This window comes from Gymnodraco acuticeps, unplaced genomic scaffold (genome assembly GCF_902827175.1).
Source record: "Gymnodraco acuticeps unplaced genomic scaffold, fGymAcu1.1, whole genome shotgun sequence".
Classification (NCBI taxonomy): domain Eukaryota; kingdom Metazoa; phylum Chordata; class Actinopteri; order Perciformes; family Bathydraconidae; genus Gymnodraco; species Gymnodraco acuticeps.
The window spans coordinates 87,570-100,929 of record NW_022990940.1 but is presented as its reverse complement, the minus strand read 5'-3'; the positions used below and the strand labels follow the sequence as shown (position 1 = coordinate 100,929).

The window sequence follows — 13,360 nt, the reverse complement described above, 5'->3', positions numbered from 1 at the left end:
CTGTGTTTTTCTGCTTTAGGTGGGTTGAGGATCCAGGTAATTAAAGATTGCTAGACTCTCTCACAAGCCTTCTGTCGCCGAGTCTCTGGCTGCTGCCCCTGAGCACCTTGACGCTTCGCATGGCGTCACGTCACGTCTTGAACTCTCAACTGTACATAGAATTCTTACACAAAGGAGAGGATTTATTTCATGGACATATTAAGAAAAAAAGGACGTTTTAAGAATTATATAAATCTATGAGTATATATTTTAATACTAAAAAAGAAGGAAGCTATTTAAAAGAGTACTGTATAACTTGGGTATACTCTTGTGTAAAAGTTCAGATGTAAAAGATTATTTTTTTCGTGGAGCGGTTGATTTTCTTTTCGCCCCACAGTGTATAGAATAAAATGTGCTATATGTAAAAAGTGTCCACAAAAAGTCAGATGTTATTAAGATATTAGACTATTGAACTTACATGGTCAGTGTTTGAAATCTATTTGTAATGTTATGTTCTTTTTTTTCCTTTTTTGCTGCTACACTTCAAAATAATTGTAAGTGATTTGCCTTAAAAAATGCAGCACCCCCTCTTCCCCCTCTGGTTTAATTCAGTATATTATAAACAGTATTTTACTGTGCGATGTTCTGCATCTGACACGCTCTCTGTTGTATTTCAATTTTAGATCTTCTCTGTCTAAAAGCAGAGAATTCGACAGCACATACTGTTTTCAGTAGTAACCGTCGTGCCTTCAATTTGTCCCGTTTTTCTTATTATCACAGCAATCAGCGATCAGTATTATGTCCTCTCGCTTTGGTGTTAATGTGTTTTGTCTCGTCCAGACACAGAATGTTTGTCAAGAAGCAGTAGTCGACCTTCATCTGTCCATCTATCTGGCAGTCTCACACCTAATTCTATTTTAATGTCAAATCTTTTTCTGGATGTCCCAACATCCTCTGCAGTTTTAAACTACTTGAAGGAGCTGTGATAAGATGATATTTTCTTCAGCAGTTTTTGTAAGCTCTACAGTGGGTGAAGTTCACATTTGTCACTTTGTGTTTGACAATTGTTCACCTACTGATAATACTTTGAAAGGGAATTATAAAATATCGAATGAAAGGGAGTGATTTTATTTTGTAATAATAATATTTTCCTTCTTTTTTCTTTGCTGGCTGCCTTAGGGTTGTAACACGTTCATGTTGTTGCAAATATTATGTAAACTGGTTAGTCTTTATAATGCTCCAACCTGCTCACTTTCTAATGTCTCACTCTTATGCTAATACAAACCTCATAATATTACACAATACAGTTTCATCCCTTCTTAGGACTCTCATGTAATTTGTACGCTTTACAACGTTTTCGTTGTTGTTATTGTTGTTCAATATTGGTCTCATCACTGCCAGGTTAAATTGCAGGGAAAAACTTGCGGATCTATTTTTTAATATCATTTTTTCTTTTAAGTGGCAGCTTTGGTTTCTTTTGTACATATGAAAGAAAAGTTAAGTAGCTACTGTGCAGTTATGAATAATTAAACAGAATGAGCAAAGCACCATTCACAGTTTATCAGACCGTAGACCGCCAGCAGGTGTTGTCATACAGCGGTGAGGAGTGTAAAAGGGAGGGGGATCGAGGGGGAAGCTCCTGCATTGGTTTGTAGTTTATTTCAAGAAAAAATGTTAATGTCATGCCATATAAATTATTTATATTAAAATTTTATTTTTGTAGTTTGTACAGATGTTAGTATCTAGACTGAAGTTCTATTTTTAAAGAGTGAATATATATTATATATAAATATATCTATTTGTTGCTGAGTTCTTTTTTGTTTTGTTGCTTTGTTTTGTTTTGTTTGCATTTTGGGATGGGGGGTTGTGGGAGGGAGGGGTTGACAACACTTTAGAGCAGAGGCCTTTTTTTGGTGGAGCAAAGGGGGCAGTTGGAGGATCATGAAGGAGAAGGTGTGTAGGATTGTGTCACTGTAACACCTTGTTTTTAAGTTTCCTCTTGGCCCTTCCTTCTTCATTGTCAGTTTTTTTTTTAAATGTTCTTGTCCATGTCTAAAACACTGTGACTTCTGAAAACTATGCTCAAGAAAAAACCCTTATGTGACCGTTATGTTCCCTCACCTGCTATAGAAATTTAACTAACAAAATAAATTGAATGAAAAAAGTGATTCTGTGGTCGTTGCTTGTCATTTTGAATGTGTTTGTGTGTGATTATCTGTGACCCTGCAAAGAGCTCAGGGGTCAGGACCGTTATCACAAATGTAGACAAGCTAACTTACAAACTGTTTGCTCGTTAAATACACTGGTCAAATAGTCCTACTCTGTTATCAAGGTGCATTGTTAAGGTCTCAAACAAAAGGTTTGATTTGTGATATTTTAAACCCACAAGTATCCATGTACACATAAAAACAGTTAGTTAAGGCCTAATTCTCATTGAAACAATTAATGTTATAAACTCCATTAAAGAGAGGTTATATACAGGCTGAATCAAAGCATATGCATGTATAAATGGGGCATCCTTTTGAAGTGAAATGAATAACACGAAAAAAAAATGCTGATAACGTTGTCCAAGAAAGTTCACAAAAGTCAACTAAATGTATAGTAAGTACCTTACTCTAATCTGTATTGATTGTATGAATCCCTGGATGAATCAACCGTTTTTGAAATGTAATACTGCGACTCAGTCATATTTAACTCATTACCTTGTAAGGTTGGTGTGCAATGCCTGGGTTATTCAGCCATAATTGAAAGGAAACTCATGAGTTGCTTCAGTTTCAGCAAGTCTCTGCCTGAAAATACAGTAAAACCTTGATCCACAATTAATCCAAACTCCTTGTCTGATTACCAAACTTGATCTTAATGAACGTCTCATTTTCAACGAGCAGCATCAGTGGGTCCGTCCATTGACATATTTGTTCAAGAGCAGTGACAACTGATTATACAGGAAGATGTGTGAGATTTGCTGCTTCAACATATTTTCCCTTGACAACTTATTAGTTATCTACAAATTAAATATAGAGATTTCTATACAAAAATTAACCTATTACATTTTGGACACTCAGTGAACTTTCATCTACCGCCACCCTCAGGCATACGATGTCAGCTGTTGGTTGTCTTTTATGACCCCTTCTTGGCATTTCCTCTAACTCCACCATCAGGGTACAGTTCATATTTATATATTTTTTTACCAGATTTGTCATGTGTGTCTGGCACTTTAATTTTCCGGGTTATGAAAAACAATGAAACATCCAACGATTGTTATCAGAGTCTTCATTTAGTCTGTTTCATGTTAAGTGCAGTCAGGGGACTAAGTTTCACAAAGTCGGGATTGTTGTAAAACCCTAAGAAGTCAATTGTTTACTTGTTTGTGTAATGTGAAAAAATGAGTTACTTGAATATTGCCTCAGACATATCCTGATAACAACTGTTTAACAACTATATAGATAACTCATTGCACGATAGAATTTCATAGGTTTAAGTTGTGCTTTATTCTTTCTTTATGCCTGAGGTGAGGGTGTTCATATTGAGCAACGCTCTGCTTCCTGTCAGTCACCTAACCCACAAACCTGGGTTAGGAAATAATCCCTCATATTGTGTATGAACCTTACACACTTTACTGTCACATTCCTGCTTGTTTGATAAGATTTCGTATTATATTGATAGATGACAACATTTGGCAATATCTTTTTTTTTACAGCAGAGTTTAAAATGTCTCCACTTGATGAACAAAGAATTAACACAGAGAACCACTGAACTGGAGCGTTGAACCACCTGGAAAATGTCTGGGATCACTGGCTTCCTGGAACATTGTTGTGACTCGTCTGTCTAAATCTCCGCCATTGTGAATGCAGACACACACGCACACACACACACACACACACACACACACACACACACCACACACACCACACACACACACCACACACACACACACACACACACACACCACACACACACACACACACACACACACACACACACACACACACACACACACACACACACACACACACACACACACACACACACACACACACACATTCACACAAAAATCACTACTATGCTTATGTGCAGTACACATTCTTAAAAACTCAAACACAAAACAAACTACATACTCAAAGGCAAACACACATACCCACCCTTGCCGCCTCATACACACAAACACGCACACACACACACACACACACACACACACACACACACACACACCACACACACACACACACACACACACACACACACACACACACACACACACCACACACACACACACACACACACACAGGCCCACCTGTGTAGATGAAAGGTAGATGCTGTAAATTCCTTCGCTTCTCACACAACAGCTCCTCGTTTGTCAGCCCAAGCAAAGCAGCCCATGTCTGAATCTGATACCTCAGCCTTTTGAAGTTACTGTCATGCACATCCACCGCTAAAACCAAACCTCATACACACTCACACACACATGAAAGCTCACAGTACAACACAATGTTCATACAGGAGTAAACATGCTGACGAGATTCAATATTAATTAAAAAAGTTTGCCCCCTAATTGCTGTCAACCTGGGAGAACATATTGTATTTAATGTCAGAGCCCAGTCACAAGAAAATGGAAACACGCTCTCTAGTTATGGGTGGAGGCAGAGAAGGTAATTTAATGTTCAGAATATTGTTCACTTTGAACAAGGTTTTTTCAAAAGTAGCAGAGGAGAATGTAAGAAACCTAGGAGAGCACAGAGAGAAAACATGTATTTTCACCGACAAAGGGCAATATTATTCTGGGGTGTTTTGCTAATCAGTAACTCATTGTAACATATCTTCAGAATCAAAATACTTATTTGTTTTATGTGGTTGCAACACTAAAACATTTTAATTTAAGGCTACACTAAGGCAAGATATAAACAATGTAAAGTACCCATTCATTTTCTTCTAAATGCCGGAGAATAAATTAATGAAATAATCGGAAACAAATGTGACGACACAGACTGGTTTCAATAGATTTACAGAGACACACACATAGAAAACTGGTCTATTTGAGTTTCCCGCAGGAACTATGCCTTGTATAGAGGTATATCAGATAAGAAACAAGAGATAGCTTTACAGTTTCATGGCGTTGACCTGAACTTTTCTTTATGTTCGGGTTATGAAGAGGATATTCAGGGTGGGGACAACAGCATGGTGTAATGAATACGGAGAGACCAGAAGTCTGACATCACTCTAACCAGCTCCTGGGGGGTTTGTACTCATTCTGACCCTCATGTGAAAGGATTTGGTAAAATAAAACACCATATTATATTTTAAACTGCTTGATAATTAAATAATCAATACAACATAATAATAGATACATATATTTAAACTGCTGTCCCCATGTTTAGATTTTTAGGTTTTATAGTTTGGATCAAAGAACTGGAAAAATGTGTTGAATTCAAATAATTTTTTGACAGAGATGTACACAAAATCTGACACGTTTTTCAAGAGGGGAAGTAGGATGAACAACAGAGGCAAAGTCAAATAAAAAGTTTAACAAATATACAATACACCTGCAAAGTCATTTGAAAATAACAATAATAGAATATCTTAGTCTATGCATTATGGCTTGGAATCATGAACATACGACTTGGCATTCATTTTGTGCTTCTACACAGTAATGTAAGATGTTAACGTGGTACATGGAGCTCTCTCCTTTCTGTGTATGGGCCCAGATAGCAGCTGATAGTCCAGATAACACGATCTCCCAGTGCCAACTCCTGACCTGTGTGTGAAGGTGAGATCAATGGAGGAAAGGAAAACACAATGAAGGAACAAAGAGTGAACTTGTGATCTGGTGATGCTGGTGTTGGTGTGTATGCATGTGTGTGTGAGTGTGTGCACTGCTTGGGTGGCCCGAGGATGAGCGCCCATTGTTGCTGGAATTCAATAGGGCTGATTAGTAAAGAAAAGTGTGTGTGTGTGTGTGGTGTGTGTGTGTGTGTGTGTGTGTGTGTGTGTGTGTATGTATGTGTGTGTGTGTGTGTGTGTGTGTGTGTGTGTGTGTGTGTGTGTGTGTGTGTGTGTGTGTGTGTGTGTGTGTGTGTGTGTGTGTGTAAAAACATGCACTGGCATGCGTGTCTGTGTGAGGCAGGGGGTGGTGTATGTGTTTGTACTTTTGCACTAAGCGCAGCAGAGAAGAATGGGGGAATTAGCTGTAAAGCCAGTGAGAAAGCAGACTTCAGGGTGACATACCACACAAATCCGGGGACTGGGGATTGTTTCTCTCCACATCCAAAGCAATGCTTTGTTTCAATAGAATAACTCTCTCCTTAGCCTCTATACAGTGATAACTAAAAAAGAGATATGAATGTTTTTTTTAGCAGCAACACTACTCAAGAACTGAGATAAGTCCCCTGGCTGCTTTGTGTGAGACCTAAAGCCACATTAATCCAAAAGTTGGTTTTAAAACTGGAATTTTAATTAACTTTCAAACCCCCCAGGTGATCTAATTTTCAAGTGTCTTAGCACTTAAAAATTCTCTCTCTTAACTTACACTTGGAAAATAATTAGTTTAATAGCTCAAATGTGGTTGTTACATCACATTTCATTAAAGGTAAAGACACCATGTCATGTGTATACATGTGTCCTACTTTGTTTTTAATGTGTTGGGTTGACTTATTACCAAATGAGGCTTATCACATAAAATTAAAGCAATAATTCAACATTTTAGGAAAGATCAATTCTTTTTAGAAAACACAAATAATTGGTTAAGCAATTTTATCGTCTCAGAAAAGCTTGACAACGAAATATGATTTTCCCTTCTGTTTATGATTTTCTTGAACCACAAAAAGCAAACAGGCTAAGAAATCTCTCAAAATGGCCTGTTCCATATATGGATCTCTTCTGCTCAAAGCCGCACCTATCTAGCACAAATGACTACTAAACATTACATACAACAAAATATTTTTGCACTGATGTTTCTAACTTACTCGACAACCATGATATCACAAGTTAACTCGCAGTATAGTATATATAGTAGAGAATAGGTTTTCTCTGGAGGTGTTTCCTTGTACGATGTGAGGGTCAAAGGACAGAGGGTGTCGTATTGTCATACTGATATTCTATACAAACTGTGAAGACCACTGAGACAAATATAACATTTGGGATATTGGGCTATATAAATAAACATTGATTGATTGAATAGCACCGTTAAGGCTTTTTCTATAATTGCATCAACAGTTTTAATCCAATGAGACACATTATTCTTAAATGGGCCGTTGAACATACTTTTCATTTTGGTACTTGGAGTAGCCCATATTGTGATGCTTATACATTTTGAATGCAGGACTTTTGTTTGTAGCAGAGTATGTTTACACCATTGCTAATTTTACTCAAGCAAAATATCTACTTACTTCCTGCTTCACTGGCCTTTTCTGTCAAATGGAAATCACCTTTGAGAGTTGAGTTTCTCTGCCGCTGCCTGTATTTCTATGTGTTCCTGCTGTGATTGCAAACTACACAAGATTGTTGCTCCGACCGAGTTCTTCTAATCATCTCTTGCAGAAACAGAGGAAGAACGAGATCAATATTTATTGAAAACGCTCTCCAACATAACAAATGTGTTTGTAATCCATCCGCTGTGTGTGTTTGTGTGTGTGTGTGTGTGTGGTGTGTTTGTGTTTGTGTGTGTGTGTGTGTGTGTGTGTGTGTGTGTGTGTGTGTGTGTGTGTGTGTGTGTGTGTGTGTGTGTGTGTGTGTGTTTGATATACCTTGGTCGTGACGGGGCCGATTGGGGGTGGCAGAAAGAGGAGGAGGAGGGATACGAAGTTCCAGGCAATCATGCAGACAGGCAGGAGGGCCCATATAGTGTAAACATGTTTTAAATAAACAGGAACCAGCGTAATGCCCTTTTAATTGATTCATTCTGTGCTTTGCTGTTTACAGAAGGGCCTAAATATGAGCCTCGTAAGGCAGAGGCCTTGTGTTTATAAGTGGTTTGTTTAGTTCAAACAATAACAGTTTGAACACCAGACGTAGTTGTGGATCAGTTATGATGCGTTGTGCTGTAGTCCTCAGCAGCTTTGCATTTTTTGTTGTGATTTTCATGTTCTCCCTTTTTGTCCTCATCAGTCTCCATTTTAGGGGAGAATAAAGGAGCAAAGCAGCGCTCTACAGAACCCCACTGTCTGCTCTTTATGTGTGTGTGTGTGTGTGTGTGTGTGTGTGTGTGTGTGTGTGTGTGTGTGTGTGTGTGTGTGTGTGTGTGTGTGTGTGTGTGACTGAAGTTTAAATTGTAGCCACAGTGTAATGATATGGTGGCATGGCATTGAGGGGTACTCCAAAGGGAGGGCGGGGGTTGGTAATTAAACATAATGCAGACACAGACACATACAGAGGGTGAGACACACACACACAGTCAGATACACATAGAGGCAAAGAAAGAGAGCAAAGCTAAACACATCCAAGTGGGGTAGTAAAAGCTAATGAAGGCTCAGCGGCAGCGCTAGGCTGGCACAGGCAGCCATTTCATGTGGTGAAGAGGAGAGGAGGGAGAGGAGGAGGACTGGGGCAGGCTGGGGAGCAATAATGCAGAGCCTGAGTCGAAAGCAAGTTAGGCAAACCAGAGGATAAACTATAATTGACACCATGCATTTGTGTGGTTTTTCAATATCGTTTGTCACAGGGTCTGCCAAATAATTGTCTATGCAATGGGAAAGGCAAACAATGACATTAACACATTTGGGGAGCACAGACAATAAAACCAGCACTTCAGTCAGGGTAGCTTATTAGAGTATGGGCTCTTAGCTAACAGGTCCTCTTTATAAAGTAAATCACAACACATTTGATACACAACACCAAACTGATAGTGAGGTTTAAGTGGTAATTTGCAAGATTTCTATTTTCAATCTTTTATTTTTAATGAGGGTGGCTTTGAGGATAATCCAATGTTTTCTGTGGTGTTTTTTAACCGCACTTCAGAACTCACAGTGTGGCCAGCGCTGTGGTTTATTTCTGTCGTTTTTGTTCATAAAGTTTGACTTTTTAAAGGCTTTTTTTAATGCCAGTTCAGCTCTTTTGTTCATACTGAATATTGATCTTCCAATGTCTCAAAATAAAGGCTGTGGATGCTTTCTTAAGAAACAGCTAATTATTTATAAAGAGTAAAGCAGTTTTGCTTGAAAACATGCAGCTGAAATGTTTTTGTCATCAATGTACGTTATATTCAGGCTAAATTAGTCAGGGGTTCACAACCTTTTTGGAGAAGACCCTAAGATTTAATTCCTCAACATGAATATATTTTTCCTGTTTGAGGGCTCATTTTGCATTTATCTAACCAAACTGGCAGCTTTGTTTCTAAGACTAAGAAAAAACAAGACTTTTGGGCCCCTAATATCAGACAAAACTTACTTGATAAGATGATTTGTTTTGCAGTGCATTGCTGTGGTTTCAGAGAAGGCTATAAAACTCTGGGTATATGTGTAGTTTTTCTTTGAGAACTTTGGGGTCCACATGTCTTCACTGGTGAGTCCAATAAAAAGAAAAAATAAGCACTGGTGGGTTTTGAGGATTAATTTCAAAAGCACACTGACACATTTCTGCACTATTCATGGTTTGTGGTTTCAATTGGTGTTCCCTTAAAGCGGTTGTATGCAGCCCTGAAAAATCTCAATCTTTATGGTTTATACATTAAAAAAACAGATTGATTCCAAGAATAGGCGTATTTGCTTATTTCACAGTCATGAATAAAAAGTAGTTTGAGATACATTTTATTTTGTCACTTAAGTTTCAATAGAAGTGTTTAAATGCAGCTTCAAGCTGCATTTAAACAAGCTTAATTCAAGCTGAAAACCTTACTTTCGTGTTTTTTGGAGTGAAGTAACCTTTTTTACGCTTTATGGTATGAAATGGAAAACTGATGAAGACCAAGAGGGAAATTGTGACTGACAGAATGGCCCTGTGGACTAGTTGCTGACCAAATGGAGAAACAGAGAAACCACGGGCTGCAATCAGTGACTGAACATGTGTGTGGGTGTCAAGCAATAACACTAATGGCATTCAATATTGTAGCCCACCAGACCTTAATGTCCTCAAACTGCCCTAGAAGTGATGTCCACTGTATGTGTCTAATTATTTCCCAAACACCTCAGATTACATCACTCTAAATGTCAGTTTTGATGTAGCCAAATTTGTAAATGGTTCCAAAGGTTCTGGTTACTTCTGCAGATACGTATTGCTTTTTTGAAATGATGGGGACTGAAGCTCTGACATATACATGCTGAATGATCAACAGGGGGAAGATTTATAGCAAGACAACAAGGAAGTGTTTTGAAAAGTTTGTTTGAATTCACTTAAGTTCAGTGTTTTGGTCTCCAACAGGTGGATTAGGTTGTTCAACAGTAAGTCTGCATCAAGCCTTAGTTTTGTGAAATAAGATGTTTTGTGCTTGATACGGCCATATTAGCTTCTACGTGAAATGTATTACCTGAAAAACAATCTTCTCTGGCTTCACTAAAATTATTCTAACAATCTCACAAATAAAAGTTGGGATGACAGCTTCAACTGATCCCTATCAGTAATGTTGCGGCACTGTATAGGTAACTAACCTGTGGACAGACAAGGCATTCCTGCACTGTAGACTCAGATGTATGCACTATTCTATACTGCAGAGACCAAATAAATAAACAAAGCTATGAAGAAACAAATAAAAATGTGCCAGCTGGGTAAACTGGAATCCAGTCTGTGTGGCTGAGCCTACTGAACTATTTCTCTGCTTGTAATGTTGTGTTTGAAGAGTAAGCTTGTACTAACTTTTCCCTAATGATGGTCCGGGAAACAAAATGGGTCACTGGCATGTTTCATTAGATCCCCACATGCCAAGAATACTAATATGCTTTAATGAGTGAATGTTCCAGACTCACTCAGTATTTGCTCAGTTTGGCTCCAGGCTAGAGAAGTTTTTAAATCCCCGCTCTAGCAATGTTGGACACACAGTAAGTTCAGTTATGCAACCATTAATCACATCAGACCATCAACTGGTTGACATTATAAAAAACATGTAAAGGTTATATTGTAATATCGGCCCAATTGGTGTATTATTTTTTCCTAAATCCAATGTTTTAGTGTTGTATGAGGCCTGTATGCTGGTCTTTCTGTTTGTAGCTATATTGCTCTCTGCTGGCCATGTTGTATAATGCTACAAATAAACTAATATTGTTTGGAAGGTTTTCCTTTAATTAGATGTTAAATGTTTGATAGAAAATGCTTTTGAATGAAAAAATCAGTAGAAAGAAATTAAACATTAGTATGTGTTCTTTCTTTAATTTTCTCTAAACATATTGGTCTGTATGTCAGCATCAATGTGAGTCGCGGCTGTCAGAAATAGAGATGGTCCATGAGCCAAAATGACTAATGCTGGCACAGGTCTAACCCTTTTTAAGTACTGAAGACATTCTACCGACGCACACTACATGGATATCACTTGCTATGTTTGTCAAATAATTATGTCCTTAGAAGAATTTACTCTGATCAAAACAAAACAAAAATGTGACAGGAAAGTAGAATAATGAGTAGTTCAATACTCTTCTTATTATCTTTCCTTCTTTGTTCCTCTCACCGCTCCTCTAGACTGTCAACCTTCCTGGGTGGTTTGTTAGTGTGCTCAGCTCACAAACTGTGTGCATGTGTGTTTATTTAGTCTGTATAGGGGAACAGAGCCATGGCCTCTGCCAATTTTCTATACACTGAGAAAATATGCTTTTGGACAGATGGAAAAAGGGGAGCAGCTAAACAGACTCAGGGCCAACAGATACAAGACCCCTTCTTCCTCCAATCAACCACGACAACTACCCACCCTCCAGACTGAGAAACAGGCACTTCAAGATTGTGCTTTCCATGACTGCAATATCCACACAGCATGGTGGAGCAGTGAGGCTCAGTGTACAGATCAGCTGAAATGGATGATTATAATCTGTGACCTGGCCTTCGCGTTGTGATAAAATAAAAACCACCAGAATACTCAGATGTGATATTGATTTACCAGAGACAGACATTCCCATGGAAACACTTAAATGACTAACTTGAAACCAATACAAATATCATGAGTAATTACATTAATTCAAATACCATAGAGGTTCAAAGTATCATAACAACATTTAAGGAGGCAGACACCCACAGCTGTTTAATTTCCCTCTTTGTAGACTATAATTTAAAACGGGAAGTTTGAGTTTTACTCCTAGATAGCTTTAGATGATTTCAAAGAAAGATCTAAAAGTGAAAAACATTATATTAAAAGCTTGGCAAGGGATGTGTTACTTTGACAACAATTGAGAAAATGTTCATATGTTATTTGTAATTATCAAATGTTCACCCCAAATTGCTCCTGTGGGGATTGCCCACAGTATTGAGTATGTAAGTCGCTTTGGATAAAAGCGTCTAACAAGTAACATGTAATGTAATGTCGTAGAAAGGTATCAAAATCAAAATATATTTAAGGTACCAAAAGTAAAAGTACTGATGCAGATCAGCCCATTCCAGAATAATATTGTATGTTTTGATTATAATTATTGATGCATTAATGTGTTTATCAAAGCTGGTCAAGGTGCAGTTTTAATTACTTTGTATGCTGCAGGGTAGCTTGTGAATTTAATCGATATTTTAATTATTTGAGGTAAATGCTAAAGGTTTACTTTGATCAGGCGCACATATGGTGTCATTTCAAACATTACAATTAATGTCATAATAGAGCTGACACACATGTAACAAAAAACAAGCCAACAGGACCAAGTATACACACACAGAAGTAAAAAAACGTGTTTAGCCTTCTTCATCCACTCAAGGCCAATGAGGAAGTGTTTAGCCTCGAACTGAAGCTGTGAGAGTGGACGGACTGACTGACTGGAGGGGAAGAAAAATGAGGGAGGAGCACTTGGAGAGGAGGGTGTAGGAGTTTGGGGGATTTGAGGAAAAGAAGGAGGAGGGGAATACCACCCACTAAGCCAGTTGTGGAGAAGTTCTGGGGGTTGGGCTGCTCACAGGAAACAGTTGTGGCTCCATCCCAGGCCTCACACCGAGCAGCCCTGGGCCACCCAGTCATCCACAGACAGACCTACCAAATGGCCTGGCTGGGCCAAACCGACAGGGATTTGTTTATTTTTCATCCTTTGGTGTGGAAATTGTTCAGCACAAGCTGTTTATTAGACCTTTGATTTGTCATGTGTCAGCGTTCGCTTGCGGGGAATGTGTATACATAAGTCCAGCTTGTGTATAGTTAGAAGGTTTGGAGGCTGAGTGGGTGTGGGCACAGGAGTGGGGGGCAAAAAGAAAAGAGGAAAATGGGAAGCCTCCCACGCTGAAGGCAAATCTGAACTGCATTATGGGTCATTCTCCAGCTGTCCCTGATTGTTGATGTCATGAT

The 13,360-nt window shown here is 38.5% G+C and overlaps 1 protein-coding gene across 1 annotated transcript in view; it reads left to right on the top strand.

Annotated features, from left to right (window-relative positions):
• ptch2 (patched 2) overlaps positions 1–2,147 on the top strand; it is a 29,175-nt gene extending 27,028 nt beyond the window's left edge. The window contains 1 exon segment of the mRNA XM_034234552.1: positions 20–2,147. Within this exon segment, the coding sequence (XP_034090443.1) occupies positions 20–54 (35 nt within the window). The 3' untranslated portion in view covers positions 55–2,147.
• The last annotated feature ends 11,213 nt before the right edge of the window (positions 2,148–13,360 follow it).